General features: G+C 64.1%; 2 protein-coding genes across 2 annotated transcripts in view; both read right to left on the reverse strand.

Annotated features, from left to right (window-relative positions):
• Positions 1–1,294, reverse strand: part of AIF1L (allograft inflammatory factor 1-like) — a 19,377-nt gene extending 18,083 nt beyond the window's left edge. The window contains exon 1 of the mRNA XM_004677875.2: positions 1,267–1,294. Coding sequence (XP_004677932.1) covers positions 1,267–1,294 — 28 coding nt within the window. The remainder of the gene's footprint in view (positions 1–1,266) is intronic.
• Positions 1,295–2,291: 997 nt separating this feature from the next.
• Positions 2,292–14,964, reverse strand: part of LAMC3 (laminin, gamma 3) — a 78,706-nt gene continuing 66,033 nt past the window's right edge. Inside the window, exons 18-31 of the mRNA XM_012721199.1 lie at positions 14,482–14,635; positions 13,756–13,898; positions 13,192–13,370; positions 11,303–11,444; positions 10,189–10,391; positions 9,750–9,826; positions 8,557–8,691; positions 7,451–7,598; positions 6,388–6,537; positions 5,941–6,043; positions 5,552–5,751; positions 4,501–4,647; positions 4,317–4,416; positions 2,292–3,377 (exon numbers count right to left, since the gene is read on the reverse strand). Of these exons, the coding sequence (XP_012576653.1) occupies positions 3,127–3,377; positions 4,317–4,416; positions 4,501–4,647; positions 5,552–5,751; positions 5,941–6,043; positions 6,388–6,537; positions 7,451–7,598; positions 8,557–8,691; positions 9,750–9,826; positions 10,189–10,391; positions 11,303–11,444; positions 13,192–13,370; positions 13,756–13,898; positions 14,482–14,635 (2,132 nt within the window). The 3' untranslated portion in view covers positions 2,292–3,126. The remainder of the gene's footprint in view (positions 3,378–4,316; positions 4,417–4,500; positions 4,648–5,551; positions 5,752–5,940; positions 6,044–6,387; positions 6,538–7,450; positions 7,599–8,556; positions 8,692–9,749; positions 9,827–10,188; positions 10,392–11,302; positions 11,445–13,191; positions 13,371–13,755; positions 13,899–14,481; positions 14,636–14,964) is intronic.

The raw sequence follows: 14,964 nt of genomic DNA on the forward strand, positions 1-14,964 counted from the left end.
TCAAAGCGGCTATTATGCGGGACCGGCCCGCCCGCGGCCCTTCTGCTCTGGGCGGCGGAAAAGGCGCCGCTGGGCCGCCGTGAGCCCCCCTCCCACCCTCTCCCAGAGCCTCGGTTCTCCCCTTGCCGGCTGCGAGAGGTGGTTCCCCCAAAAGTGAAGGGAGCGCGTCTTAGTACCTCTTGGGCGGCGGCTGTTATGAGGATCAAACGCGGGGCCAGCGCCCGGCTACACCGCCCCGCGGGACAGGACTGTCGCCCTGGCAGCAGGCATTTTTAGAAAAGGGGGCGCCCCAACCTTTATTACACTCTTGAACGAAAAGCAGGAAAACTTTTGGGCTTTTTTTTCTTCCGGGGGATATGAATGATAAATTGCCACTAGGTCACGGTGAGGTGATGCTCTAAGTCAATTAGGGAAATTGTTGTTCTGCGAACAAACCCTATTTCTTGAACACCCAGAGCTCAGGCGCTTTGCCAGGGCAGCACAGGTTGCAATTGTTATGTCATCTAGTTCTCATAACTCAACCCCGCATTCTTAAGTCAGGAAGCTGACGCCTGGAGTTCTAGTCCAGCCGGGTGTAAGCCAAGCCTCTACCTTGGGAAGGGTGGGGTGCGGGAACCCGGGGCTGGTGCCCTTGAAGTCTTGGGTCCAGGTCTGGGGTGTCTGAGGATCCGAGCGGCCCCTCCTGACAAGCAGGCTGCGGCCACAGGCACCAATGGGGACTGTCACTAGTCATACCCCCACCAATCCTGAGCGTGCGTCTGGGGACAGGACCCCACAAACCTGTGTGCAGCTTGACCCTTGGGATCCTGGGGTCTATGGGGTACAAGTTACCCCCGAAGGGAAATGACCAGGTGGGCCCAAGGAAGGGACTGGGCGGAAGGGGCCGCCCCAGGGGGGCTGCTGCAGGCTGCAGAGGGCAAACCCCCTGGCAGCTTCCAGATTACTCTCCTGGCCCTGGGCTTTGGGCCTGCTCAAGCTGTGTGACCTTGGGCAAGGGCCTATCTGATCCTGATAGTAAACGCTGGAGGGGAGAAGGGCTGAGGCAGGAGCTGACTCGAGGGCCCTCGGGATGCACTTCCCAATCAGGGCTCCCAGGGCCCTCGGGCTGGGCTGGCTGGCCAGGCAGCTGGCAGCTGTCCTGCAAGGTAGAGGCCACTGCTGCCCACTGCCCAGTGGCGGGGCTGCGTTGCTAGCCAGATGTTGAACAGCTGCCGCATTCCACCGGGCGCAGCCCCACTTCTGGGACCAGAGCGTGGCTGTGCTCACCCCAGGCATGGTCAGCCTGCTGAGTCATCACGTCAGCCGGGTCAGCGGCCAGCAGCTGTTCTCCACCCCTCTGGGCGCTGGGCTCCCTCACACTCCCAGGCCGGCGCTGCGCCTGGGTCTGCAGGCTGTGCAGGGCAGCGCAGCTCTGCCTGAGTGCCCCCCACCCCCGCAGGCACAGCGTCACAGCCCCCTCCTGTTATATGGCCCCAGGCAGCGGACTCGTTATTCAGAGCAGAAGGGTGTGTGAGGAGCCTGCCTGGCCCAAGCTGGGCGGGTCTCCTGGGAAGCTGGAGTCAGGGCAGTTTAGTGTGCCAAGCATCTGACCTCTTGATCAGCAAACTCGGGGGCTGGGGGAGGGTGACGGGCATCCTTGTCCATCAAATGCAGAAGCTGCCTCCTGGGCAAGACCGAGGTACATGGAGAGAGGAGGGGCGCTCACCAATGGGGGGGCGCCCCTGTGGCCTTGAGCTCAGCCTCAGGCTTGGCAGTGCTTCCTGGTCCCGCCAGCAGACCCTCCCAGCGAACCCCGCTGCATGGACCAGCCCCATGGGTGCTCCTGTGTCCCACCCTCGCTACCCACCAGGGTCTCCCCAGTGGCTGGTGCTGGCCCGGCCCCACCCGCACCCCTGGCCCCTGCCCACCGCCTTGCCTGGAATGTCCCCTTTGTCTCCTCACCCAGCCGACGCCCTCCTGGTGTCCTTCCGCGGGTCTTGTGCTGCTGGGCAAGTTTTGAGTTCATTTTTCTGCACTGACGCCAGCTGGGGGCCTCAGCCCTAGATCTTTCCTGATAAAGGGCCCTGGGGGGGAGGGGGAGGGCAGGTGCCGGACGCAGCGGGGGGGTTCAGCTCCTGCCAGCTTCCTGGTGCGTGGGCCAGGTGGGTCCCTGCAGGCCTCTCCGCCAGCTCAGCGTTGCGGGTACATGCACATCTCGGGGCTGAGTCTGCACCCAGGAGCAGTGTCTGCACCTGTAGCGGGGCTCTGACTGCCAACCCCCCCCCCCCCCGGGAAGACCAGCGACACATCGCCCGGGGTAACGGAGCCTTTATTTCCACGGTGACCAACACTGGTCTGTGCCCGGCTGCCCCGTGCTGGGCCAGGAAGTGCAGTATGAGGGGCTGTGCCCCACCCCCTGGTGGCCTGTGCCAAGGCCCGTCTCTGCCGGCAGAGGCCCAGGAAGGGGAGCAGTGCCAGGAGGAAATACCAGAGGATCCTGGGCAGACGCCAGAGGGGGCTCCCGGGACAGGACAGACCAGAAAGGCCTCCAGGCCTCAAGCTGGGCCTCCCTCCGGGTCACAGGGCCTGTCCGGTTTGGTCAAAGTTCAGCCAGGTGCCCCCAGGCACCCATCAGAGTCCCCGGTCCAGGGTCCTGAGGCCCTTGAAGCCCGGCTCTGTGGGCAGGGCACCGGGCCAGAGGGCACCGTGCCAGAACAGGGGCTCCGCTGTGCCCCGCGCAGGGCCTGAGGTCGAAGTATTCCTGGAAGCCAGTGCTACCCCGTGGGGGCAGGGCATGCCCTGCCTGTGGCCCCTCGGCCCCGGGTGTCAGGTCTTGGTGAGAGCCCTGGGCTGCCCGTTGCTCTGTGGCCTGCATGGCGCTGCCTTGGAACAGAAAGCTGGGGTCTGGGGGCTCTTCTGGACCCACCCAGGTCTCTCCAGATGGCCCTTCTCGGACTCCCGGTGCCAAGCTGGCCAGGGGCCGCTTTCAGGAGCAGGTACGGGAGTGTTACTGCCCAGGGCATGTGAGCTGGCCCGGTAGGCGGCGGGCAGTCGGTGAGTGTGGGCTGAGGGACTCGTGTGCGTGTGCGTGTGTGTACTATCAGGGTGCACCTGCGGGGGGCTGGGTGGGGTGGGGCCCAGTGGGGGTCACTGCCAGCTGGCACAGCTCTCGGGCAGGCTATGCAGAATGGCCTCCAAGTTCTGTTTGTCAGCGCGGATCTCGGCGAGGTCGTTCTCGAAGTCCTGCAGCTGGAGTTCCTGCTGCTCCGACCTCTGTTCCAGCAGCCTCAGTTTCCCCTGCAGGGCCCCGGGTGGACTCAGTCGCAGCCGCAGCTGCTCCAGGGCCTGCTGGGTCTCATTGAGGGCCTGCATTGGGGCCTGGCGGGTGTCCAGCGACCCTGCAGAAGCGTACAGACAGTTTGTGTGGGCCAGCAGGGCCTGCCCTCAGAGACACATCGCAGCTCCAACCTCAGCACCCAGTCGCCAGCCTGCCGTGGGCCGCAAAGGGCCAAGAGGCAGGGGGTTAGTTGGGTGAGCGCTAGTCTGGGCACCCGGCCAAGAGGGGGTGGCGGAACTTCCCCCCAGGTGACACTGAGCTGCTGTTGTTGGGATGTGACTAGTGTCTAAAAGGACGGTCGCCCTCCTGATGGCGCAGCGGGTCAGGACACGGCACCGCATGCTGGCCGCAGCCGCCTCAGGAGAGTTCGATCCCCGGCCCGGAGGTGACCACAGGGCGCCGCAGCCCTCTCTTGATCCGCCTGCTGCTCCCCTCAGCAGTGGACTTCTTCCATCTGCCTGTTCTGCTCCCCGCTCTGTCTCTGGTGAAGCCTCTCACCACCCCTGAAACTCTGGCCTGTGCCCCAGATCTGTGTGCATGCATAAATGCCTTTAAAAAGACAAGGAGGGACCTGGGGGCACCCCTTCCTCTTTGACAAAGCCTTGTGCGTGCAGTGCAGGTGCTCCCCGACACTGCTGCTGGCCCCCGCATACTGCCTGGGCTTCCGGGAGCACATTCACACATAGCACCTGAGTCTCGGATGTGGGAGGCCCCGGGGTGAAAGAAGCCTCTCAGGGCTCAGAACGAGGGCTGGGGAGGTGACGGGCAAGCCCTTAGTCCTGACCTGGCGTGGATTCGCTGTTTCTCAGGGCTCAGGGCTCTCTGAGCCTCCCCAAGTTTGAGATGCAGGGGTGGGGCCCGGGGCAGCTACATATGCCTGTGACTGCCCACCAAGAGGGCAGAGAGATGAGGGCATGAGGGAGCCTCCCCCGGGACTGGGGCTCAGCAGAGGAACCGGGGGCGCCCCAGGCACCAGGGCACCGGGGCAGCACCCCCTTACCCAGCTTGGCCAGCAGCTCCGACAAGGCCTTGATGTCCTGCTCCAGGGAGACTCGGGACTCCCGGATCTGCCGCTCCGTCTCTCTCAACCTGGCACCCGCCTGGGAGGGTGGGGGAGCGGGAGAAGCTAGAGCGCTGTGTCTCTGGGCACCGGGAGGACATGGGGTAGGGCCTGGGCACGGTACCTGCTCGGCTTCCTGCAGGCCCCGCCTATGGGCTTCCAAGGTGAGCTCCTGCCGGGAGGCCTGGCGGAGGGTGGCCTGTGTCTGGGCCGAGAGCCGGCTGGCGCGGCGGTGCTCCAGCTTGGCCCTCCTCAGCTGGGCCTTGGCAAGCTGTGGGGCGGGGCGGGCAGGGGCAGAGTGTAAGCGGAGGTGAAGCATCCTCAGGGCGCTGGCGCCACGTGGCCACCGCTTCCTCACCAGCCAGGTCTCCTTCACCCGCTCATTCATTCACCGAACATGCGTGGATGCTGCCAGACGCCTGGCAGCGGGACGGCGGGACGCCTCTCTCCCAGAGGGGCGAGCTGTTTTCCGGGTGGGAAGCAGAGCCACGGAGAGGAGCGGTTACCGAAACCCACGGGCACAGCGGAAAGCAAGCCCGGGGACGCCTGCCTCTCCCGTCAGTCACAGGGGTGGCTCACTGGGGGCCAACAGAGCCAGCGGGAGCTGGGAGCCCCGCTAAGCCTAGAAGCTGAGCAGGCAAAGGCCAACAGACAGGTGTGAGTCCTGGTTGCACCCGTTAAGTCACAGGGCCTTGGGGTGTCGCCGGCCCCACAGGACAGCAGTGACGCCTACGTCTTGAGAATTCAGCAGGGCCGGGGCCTCCCTGGTGGCACAAGGGGTTAAATCTCAGCACTATGAGGCTGTCCACAGCCACTGCGGCTTGAGTTCGATCCGGGACCCCCAGCGTGCAGCAGATCCCTCCCCCCACCCTCAGCAGTGTGTTTCTGTTGGACCTGCCTGTTCTGCTCCCCACTCTGGTGGATCCTCTTACCCCACGCCTCTGGCCTGTACCCCAGTTCTCGTGTGCATAAATAACTAAATCTTTAAAAAAAAAAAAAAGAATGCAGCGGGTCACCCGTGCAGAGCTCTGGCTGCAGAGCCTGGGCCCCCCGAGACCTCAGCGAGCAAGCAGGTGTCGGCACCATGATGGGGGGCAGCGGAGCTGCAGGGGTGACGGCTTGCGACAGAAGGCCCCGGGCAGGGCTGCCGCTGCCACCTTCTCTGCGGTGCTGACCTTGGCGCTGCCCTTGGCCAACAGCTCGGCCTCCCTGCCTTTCTTCTCGGCACTGGAGGAGACAGAGGCTGCGTTTCCCAGCATCCTCTCTGCCTGCTTGGTCTTCTTCTCCGCGTCTGCCAGGAGCCGGTCCCGGACAGTGCCTGCCTTCCTGCTCAGCACAGCCTGGTCCTTGGGCCTAGGAAACTGCAGCTTCAGGCCTGCACATCGGACAGAGCTGTCAGGAGGGCCGACGCATGCCTGGGGAGCCTGCCAGCCAGTCACTGCCTCGGGCCTGGCCACGCTGGGGCTGCGAAGGATGCCAGGGGAGGTTCGAGATGCTTAAGGCCTGTGTGTGACCTCGTGGTGGGTGGCGAGGGAGGGAGGGCGACACCTTGCCCGGCCATTACCTTCCAGGTCTGCCAGCAGGGTTCTGGCTCCGGTGACGGTGACCATGGCAGCCTGGACAGACGAGGAAGCCCGGGTCAGGGCGGCTCTGGCCTCCTGCTGCAGCTGGAGGGGAAGGAGACACCTCGGTGAGGTGCCCAGGAGCTGGCCAGGGGACGCTAAACCACAGCCTCGGAGGTTCTAACACTTTGCCAAATTCTGACAATCGATGACGCTCGCCTCCAGGAAGGTGGCATCTCTTAGTATCCTGAGACTCTCCCAGGAAGCTGCCCCAAAGCTCGGTGGGGAGCTGGAGCACACACACCCGGGGAAAGGACGGGGCCTCTGGCTCTAGAGCTCGGAGGCAGGCCTGGGGCCAGAATGAACTGCTCTGGTCTCCTCACACCCCCGAGCCAGATCAACCCACAGCCGACCTTCGCCAGCCACCTACTTCTAAGGTCAGGTCCCACCTGCACCAGTGGTTCCGTCTTGTGCAGCAGGCCCTGGGCGGAGGCCCCAAGGGCCCGGGCAGCCTCGGTGACTGTGTGCTCCCTCGATGCAACCGTCCTCTCCAGGGCCTGCGCCCTCAGGCCCAGATCCCGGGTTCGAGACTCCTGGTGCTGCTGGGAGAGGGTGGGCTCAGGCAGGGAAGGGCTGGGGGTGACCCCCTACTTGGCGAGAGGGGCCGGGGCAGGAGGGGGCAGGCTGTGTGTGGGCCAGGAAGCGGAGGGCCAGGTGACAGGGAAGCTACACCCTGTCACCTGAGGTCCAGATTCCAGTCCTCCCACTTCCAGATGCGTGGACGTGGGCAAAGCAGCTGACCTCCCTGACCTGAATTTCCTGTTCCTAGTCTACAGCCCTGTGGCTGAAACCTTGGGGCTCGACTGGTGTACCTCCAAATCCGGAATGTTCTGGACTGTGCCTTCCCTAGCACCCTCAACATATCCAGGGCAGGGTCAAACCTGCCCTGTCTCACACATGGGGTGAGACAGAGCCCTCACATGAACAGCTGGGGTCAGTGGGTCTGGTCAGCTGCTGACCCGGAGCTTAGTCTTTTGGTTTCAAGCTCACTGCTGAGTTTTGAGGTTTTGGGGTCACGGAGAGGCTGGAGCTGACGGACCCAGGGGTGGTGAGTAGAGGGGGCAAACTTGAGGCCATCTGGCTCATGAACCAGCTGGCTCCCCCGCGGTGTAGCCCTAAAATGGCCCAAAAGCCATTGGCAGGAGGGCCTGAGGGGCGGGCGGGCAGTCCCTGGCCAAGTTCCCAGCTGGAGCCGCGGAGCGGGGTCTGGTCCCGGGGCCGCCTGCCGCCAGTGCCACCGCCCTGTGTTGGGGCGGGGGCGTGGCCGCCACCTTAGTGACCACCCAGCGCGGCCGAGCCCTGATCCGTGCCGGGCAGGCGCTCGTCGTGCTCTGCAAGTGGACTGTCTCATTTAACCGCCAGAGAGTTAAAAACAAGCACGACAGCCTGGGCTGGTGTCCCACTGCCCCCGGCCCCGCCCACCCACTCGGAGCTGTGGTGGGCCCAGCTGACCGGTGCTGCAGGGGTGGCGAGCAGGGCCAGGTGCAGGGTCGCGTCTGTGCCCGTGCGCTGCGCGGTGGCCAGTGCTCTTTCAGCTGTGGTCAGCGCCTCTGCCACGGCTGTGTCCAGCGTCTTCTGGGCCGCCTGAACCTCCTGGTACCTGAGGAGAGGCAGGCAGGTGAGGCCTGGAGCAGAGCACAGGGCTGTCCAGTCCCCGGGTCTCCGCCAGGGCCCTGGTGGGTGCAGGCCTCTCTCTCCTCTGGGCCGCACCGTCCAGGGCACACGCCCGGCAGCTGGCCTCGGGAGCTGGCTGCTGCTCCGCAGCGCCCAGATGAGTGGAGAAGGCAGTAAAGGGCCTGCATTCTTGTCCAGCCACTCGACTCAATCCCGCTCTCTCAAGGGGCTGGCGCGTGGGTTCCTCCTGAGAATCGCATGCTTTGCAGATGTTTGGCTGTTCTGGATGGATCGTGAAGAGGAACGTGTCTGGTGTCGGGGCACGTCCGGCAGCCCCGGCCTGGGTCTGGGCTCAGTCACGCCCCGGGGTGACCCTGGGCAGGTGCTGTGGCCATCCAAACAGAGCAGCTCCCTGTCCCGTCCTGCCCAGCTGTCCACGGCCTGCTACCATGGGCGCTGCTGGGGGGCACACTCCGGGTGGCTCCCTCCCTCCCCCACTCCCTCAAAGAGCCAGCCCCTGGCCCCTGGCAGGCCAGGGGACCACACCCCAGCCCTGCCAAGTGGCTCAAGTGTGGCCATGTGACCCAACTGGACCCAGCTGCGTCTCCCATCTAGGAAGTCAGCCGGGGGCCCGGGAGGCCTTGGGTCTCTGCAGATAGGACAGAGGGTGCTGCCCACAGCAGAGAAACAGGCCAACAGGGCAGAGGGAGCCTACGGGGCTGCCCAGGACCTGGGGTGGGGCTGAGGGGTGACGCTGGGGCCCCTGTTCACCTTGTGGGTTCCTGTTCTTGCCCCTGGGTGGGCACAAGAGCTCAGACACACTGATCCACCCTAACGACCATCAGAACTGGCGAGGAGGAAGCTGCTTCTGGAACAGCAACCTCTGGCCAGGCCTGCGGACCCCTGGAGGCCAAGCCGCGCTCTGCCCACACCTGGCGGCTCACCTGTCCTCCAGCTCCCCCTGGGCCTGCAGCGCCGCTCTGCCCTGCAGCACATTCCAGAGGAGCTCGAAGCTGGCGTTGGAGGCGAGCAGGGCCCTCCGGGCCGTGGCCTGGACCCTGGCGGCGGTGTCCTCGTGGCTGCAAGAAAGTACCCAGCGACCGTCACCGGGGCTCCACAGCAGCGGACCCACAGCCTGCCGCACGGGTCACTGTCTCGGGACCGACAGCCCAGAGGCCTGGCGCTCTGCTCCCTCGGGCACAGGAGACTGATGGGTGGGGACCCTCGCACTTGGTCCCACTTGTCCCAGCACAGCAGTCACCAGGCCTTGCCACACACATCAAGTCTCAGCTCAACTGTACGCCCTAGGTGACCCTGGTAAGGCCGGGCGCGGCGGTCAGGACGGACAGGGTGGGGGAGGTGGCGCCGTCACGTGCAGCTGTGTCCTTCAGCAAAACAACGACTCAGAGTCCACTTTCTCATCTGTAAAATGGGTCTAATGGACCTCAAGGACAGTGAGGTGGGAGCCAGCTGCTGTTCCTATGTTTTTAGGATCTTAAGCTGCTTCCTGAAGGCAATGGGTGGGCCAGCCCAGGTGTCTGTCAACTGGGTAAATGTTACTGGGTTGTCACAGGAACGAAGTTCTGTACACGCTGCCACGTGGGTGGTCCTTACAGATGTGACGCTACGTGAAATAAGCCGGACCAGGAGGCCACACGTGGACAGGCTGCTTCTGTGGAACGCCCAGAGGACGGAGGCAGAAAGCAGATGAGGGGCCGGGGGTGGAGAGGTCGAGGAGACGTGGGGAGCGGAAAGCACAGGCGTGGGGCTGGCTTGGGGGGTGATGAAAATGTCCTAGTGGGTGGGAGGATGGTTCCACTCTGGATATACTGAAAGTCACTGAATTATACACCCAAATGCAGGAATGGTCTGGAGAGGACCATTTACGTCAGCGGTGGCTTATAGGCCTTCAGCCAACCACGCTTTGAATTCACCCTCTCCCCAAACTCCTGGCCCTCATCTCCGGCCACGCTGTCTCCTTTCACCCCCCCTCGCCAAGCAGCTCTGGCTCACCTGACTCTCACTCTGAGTGGGGGTACCTGTGGCCTGGCCCTGACCGCGGAAGCCCCTGGAGAAGAGCCGGGGTTCCTTCCTAGTTGTGCAGGGATGCCCTCACCCCCCCGGGCTTGGGGCTCACCTCCTGGCCAAGGTGCGGGCCTCTGTGGCCAGATGGCTCCAGTTGGTGGGCTGGCCAGGCCCTTCCTGGGCCATCACCTTTCGAGAAAAAAGGGGGAAACTGACGGGCCGTCCCGGAGGGCAACAGTCACGTCTCTAAATTACGGGTGAAACTTGGAGAGTGCCAGCGATGTTACAGAGCTGAGAGCCAGCGCCAGCGCCAGCATCTGGCGAGCGGCGTCCCGGCCCTCAGAGTGGACAGCAAGGCCACCCGCCCTGGCCGGGCACTCGGGTCTGCCCAAGGCTTCCGCCTCTGTGTGCTCGTCTCACCGAGTCGGCAGAGGGGCACCGCGTGGCTCCCAGCTCTGCAGACCAGGAAACGGCCTCCCCCAAAGCGGGAGGCAGGCCCAGGTAAACAGCAGAGTCCAGGCTCAAGATGGGGCAGGGGTCCCCTAGGGTACCAGAGACTTGAGCACAGTGGCGGCATGCAGGATCTCCTCCTCAGAGGACGCCAGCAGCGCCCCTAGGTCAGCGAGCTGGAGGCAGGCTTTGGTGCCAGCGTGGCCACAGGGGGCATGCCTCCGCAGACCCCGCAGCTGCTCCTGGGCAGACTTCACAGCTTTTTCCAGGCCTGTCATCTGCTCCAGATAGGCTTCCCAGGTCCCTGCAGAAATCCACAGTTCAGGGGACCCCCGACAGGGGCCTCCATCGGTGTACCCCACTATTCCTGGCTTAGCATAACTCATAGCCCCGAGTGCCACCTGTCGGTCACACAGGAAGAATCCCCATTTTACAGAAGCTGAGGCCAAGAGAAGACCACTCTGACCCTAAGACCCCCCACAGGGAGTCAGCCACAGATGCGGGACCGGAAGGAGCCCAGGCCTCCCGGTCTCAACCACCAATGCCTGACCCAGTGTAGTGGTGGTGCCCGGCACCAGTCAGCTGGGGCTGTCAGCATGCTCAGCACCGTCACTGGGCAGCTCCGGGTTTAGAGGATGAGCCTTGCAGGCCAGTGCCTGGCTCACTGCCAAAGGAATGTCTGGCTGCTGAAGCAATGCGGGCGCTTGTGAACGTGAACTATCACGAAACAATCTCCATCCGGTGACCCTTAAATTCCAGTATGCCAGGCCAAATTCCCCCGGCTCTAGTAACACAGTCTCATCATTATTATTATCATCAGCTCATTGTCTATGCCAGAGACGAGGCGGACAGAGCAAAGTGGCTTGCCATCAAGCCAGCGGGGCTTTACCTGTTCAGCACCTGGGACAGCGCCACCCAGTCCTCCCTGATCTTATGGTCGGGGCAGAACTGAGCTTGCAGCCTGGGTGGGCGGGGCCACGGGCCAGGTGCTATAGTCAGAGCGCAGTGCTGACAGAGGTCCCAAGCACAGCTGGCCAAAGGCTACTAAAGGAGAGGCCGGTGGAGGGAGAGGCCCCCGCCAGGGGAGGAGCCCACCTAGCCAGGCTCTCCTAGGGCCACTGAGCCCTGAGTCCTCAAATTATCCTGTGACCACATTTAGGTGTCTGTCCAGCCCTCCCCTCGCCTCCCGCTTTCTGCTCTCCTCTCCCACTCTACCTTGCAGCAGGTGGTGGTCTTGGTACACGTCTCCCCGGGGGGCCTCTCCCTGCAGGATGTCCAGAGGTCCCCAGGGCCTGCCGCAGTCAGATCCCTCCAGCCACCCCTCCATCAGGACCAGCCTAGCCTTCAGCTTGGCAGTCTGGGTGGGATGGAAAAGAAGGGTGTGTGAGGCCGACAGTCTTCCTGGCCCGCCCTAGGGCCCCGATTCCAAGTTCTACACTGAACCTCAAAGCTCAGGACATGCCAGCCCTCTGTGGACGGGCCTCGCTCGTGTGGCCACCTCAGATGCAGCTGCCCCCTTCCTATGCTTTGGGTGGCCGTCAGCGGCCACACCCTGTCCTGTTGAGGGCAGGGAGTGGGCGCGGGGTAGGGCGTGGGGTGGAGGAGAAGCTCAGGAGGGTTCTTTCTGGCCGTTGGCTTTATTCCCGGGCTGTGGCACAGAGCAGAAGGGCGACACAGTGTCTCCAACACTGATCTTTTAGCCACATCAGCAGTAGCTCCCTGGCCAGGGCCCGGTGCCAGGAGACTGCCAGCCAGCTCAGGTCCACCTCGTATCTGGGGAAGGAAGGGGCTATAGGTGTCCTCCTTGATTCCAAAGTTTGAAATGCTCTGAAAATCCACGTGGCCTTCTGTTCCTTATTTGATGGTAAAATCTGTTTTTTAAAAAAACCCTTAACTTAGCCCTCTGTGGTGGCGCAGCGGGTCAGGAGGCAGCACCGCAAGCCGGCCGCAGCCCCTCAGTGCAAGTTCGACCCCTGGCCCCAAAGTGACCCACAGGGCGCGGCAGACCTCTCCTGACCCGCCCGCTGCTCCCCTCAGCAGCGTACTTCATCGATCTGCCTGTTCTGCTCCCTACTCTGTCTCTGGTGAATCCCCTCACTCTTCACACACCTGGCATAAATACATCTTTTAAAAAATAAAGAAGTTGGCCCTCCCTGGTGGCTAAATGGGGAAGGGCACAGCACTGCAAGCTAGCCACAGCCACTTCAGCATGAGTTCGATCCCTGGCCCCGGAGGTGACCACAGACCTCTCCTGACCCTCCCGCTGCTCCCCTCAGCAGTGTACTTCATCGATCTGCCTGTTCTGCTCCCCGCTCTGTCTCTGGTGAAACCTCTCACCGCCCCTGCACCTCAGGCTTGTACCCCAGTTCTGTGTGCATAAATAAAGAAATCTTGAAAAAATAAAAATACCCTGAACTCATTTGCAAAACTATTCTGAACAAGGCTGCCTTGGCCTCTAGTAACCCTCTGGGTGCGAATATTCACTGATCTTCCTGCAGACACAGCGGTGGGTCTGCCCTGGCAGCTCAGGCACTATTGGGCTGGCCCCCAATATCGGGTCGAACCACCTCCCCTCTACGTTACCAGCAAGGCGGCCTTGCTGGTTTCAGGCAAGAGGTGAAGCCTGAACAACCTTCACTGTGGAGTCGGGAACAGCTGCTGAAGTCACCAAGGCTGTCACCTACCCAGGCTCGTGACAACGAATGGGGCTGGGGCGGGAAAGACCCAGACCTCACACCGCTGATCCCTGCCCGATCCCATGCCTGCCCAGTGCCCCCCGTCTGACCTTCCCGGCAGGTGAGACCCCACCTGTGACCTTACTCCCACTGAACTGAGTAAGCGCCAGACCTCGGCTGGGGGGTCAGGAAGGACACGTGGTGAGAGCCACTTTTCTCCTGTCCACACAGGAGCCGGGGAGGGCGGGAGGGGTGAGTCAGGTTGGCGTGAGCCAGGAGGCCGGGGGCACAGGCAGTGGCCGGTGGGCCCGGAGGCCCGAGAGCCGGGGGAGAGGGGCGTCGCCGACGGCCGGCACAGAGCGGGCGCTCACGGGGACGTGGGATGCAGCGGAAGGTGGGCGGCCGGGCGGCCGGGCGGGCCGGGCGCACCTCCTCCTTCACCAGGGAGTAGCAGGCCGGGCACTCCTGGCAGCGCGTGCCGCCCGCCGTGAGGAAGAAGTTGTCCTGGCAGCGGTCGCACTTGTAGCCCATGAAGCCGGGCCGGCACACGCACGTGCTGTTCTCGTGGCACTGGGCCGAGGCGGCACCCAGCGGCGAGCACCTGCAGGCTGCAGCCAGGGCAACTCACGGGGTGCCCGCAGCCCCCCACGCCCGCCCTCGCCCTGGGCTGCTGCAGACCTCGCTGGGAAGCCTTGAGGACACTCCTGGGCCCAGGAGTTTTGTTAAGATGGGGGCAGATGGGAAATGACAGAGCGCTGCCTGTGAGCCCCGAGGACCAGCTGACAAGGCAGCTGTATGGAAACCGAGGCCCAGAGAGGAGCCGGGAGGCCCCCGGGGCTGGACTCTGGCCCAGGCCCCCCCGGCCGCCACCCCGCCCCGCCCCACATCTCCACGGCATCTCCAGACGTGCCGCCCTCGCGTGGCACAGCCACCCTCCCTCTTTGCCCAGAAACCCCAGGCCCTCAGGCAGCTCGGGAAGGAGCCTCTGCTCACCCCGGCAGCCCTTGATGGAGAAGCCGAAGAAGCCCAGCTGGCATCTGTCACAGGCCTGGCCCCCGACGCCTGGGCGGCAGGGACACTGCCCGGTGTTGGGGTGGCACTGGTCCTCCTGGGAGCCCAGCGGATGGCACTGGCAGCTGCAATGTGGACAGAGCTCGGCCTTAGCTCTGGGCCCGCCCGGCCTAGTGGCTGTGGGTGCCACGTGCGGGCCCATCTCCCCACCCTGTGCCTGCCTGGAAGTTCCCTGCCCTGTGCCGGGGTTCTGGGAGGCAGACCCCCAAAGTGCCTGCCGGGGAGCCGCGGGGACCTTGACCCTCCACCGGAAAGCCACCTGGCGGCTGGCCTAGGAAAGGCCCCGCCGTGCTGGTGGGGAGACGTGTCTGTTTCACCGGGCATCTCCCTGCTGGCCCGCTGGCCCACGACACCACGTGCGGCTGCGGCCCAGAGGTCACCAGTGACGATGTCACCCAGAAGGGAACCAGACGGACCTGGCCACCTGGCCGGCCCTCGGGGCTCTCTGGGCCTGCACCCTGGGCTGGCAGGGCCCTGGGGCTGACCCCCAAGGGACTCTCCTTTGCCTCCCTGTTGAAGGGCAGGGTCCCTGGCAGGGGGCCAGGATGCACTTTCCAAGCCAGGCTGCTCTCGGGGGGCTCCCGGGGCCCTCTACCGTGGTGAGACACCCGGGGACAGGCCTCCACAGACAGGCCTCGCCCCGCCTACCTCAGGCAGCCCCTCCCAGGCCGGAGGCCGTAGAAGCCGGGGCTGCAGCGGCCACAGTCCCGTCCGGTCACATGAGGCAGGCAGGGGCACTGGCCGGTCCTTGGGTCGCAGGGCCTCTGCTCCCCGATCGAGCCCTCTGGGTTGCAGCTACAGGCTGAGGGTGAGAGCAGGAAAGGGTCTGGCGAACCACACAGATCAAATGTTCAACTTTTGGGGGTCCAGAAGAGGCAGAGATGATGAGGAGCCCAGGGAGCGGCCTCACGTTCAGCCTGGACGCCTACACTGTTTCCGGGAAAAGGCTCAAGGGTCCAACTCAGGCCTTAGCCCGCTTCTAGGTTCTAGGAGAGACAGCCCAGGACAGATGGGCCTTCTGGGCCTGCTCTGAGCCCCCAGAGGCTGTCGGGAAGGGCGCAGGCCGTCCGGGGTCACGGGCTCCATGAACCAGAGGCAGCACTGTGCTGACCCGGGCTCCGTGGAGAAAGC

The sequence above is a fragment of the Condylura cristata genome, unplaced genomic scaffold (genome assembly GCF_000260355.1).
Source record: "Condylura cristata isolate star-nosed mole 26May11 unplaced genomic scaffold, ConCri1.0 scaffold00006, whole genome shotgun sequence".
NCBI lineage: Eukaryota > Metazoa > Chordata > Mammalia > Eulipotyphla > Talpidae > Condylura > Condylura cristata.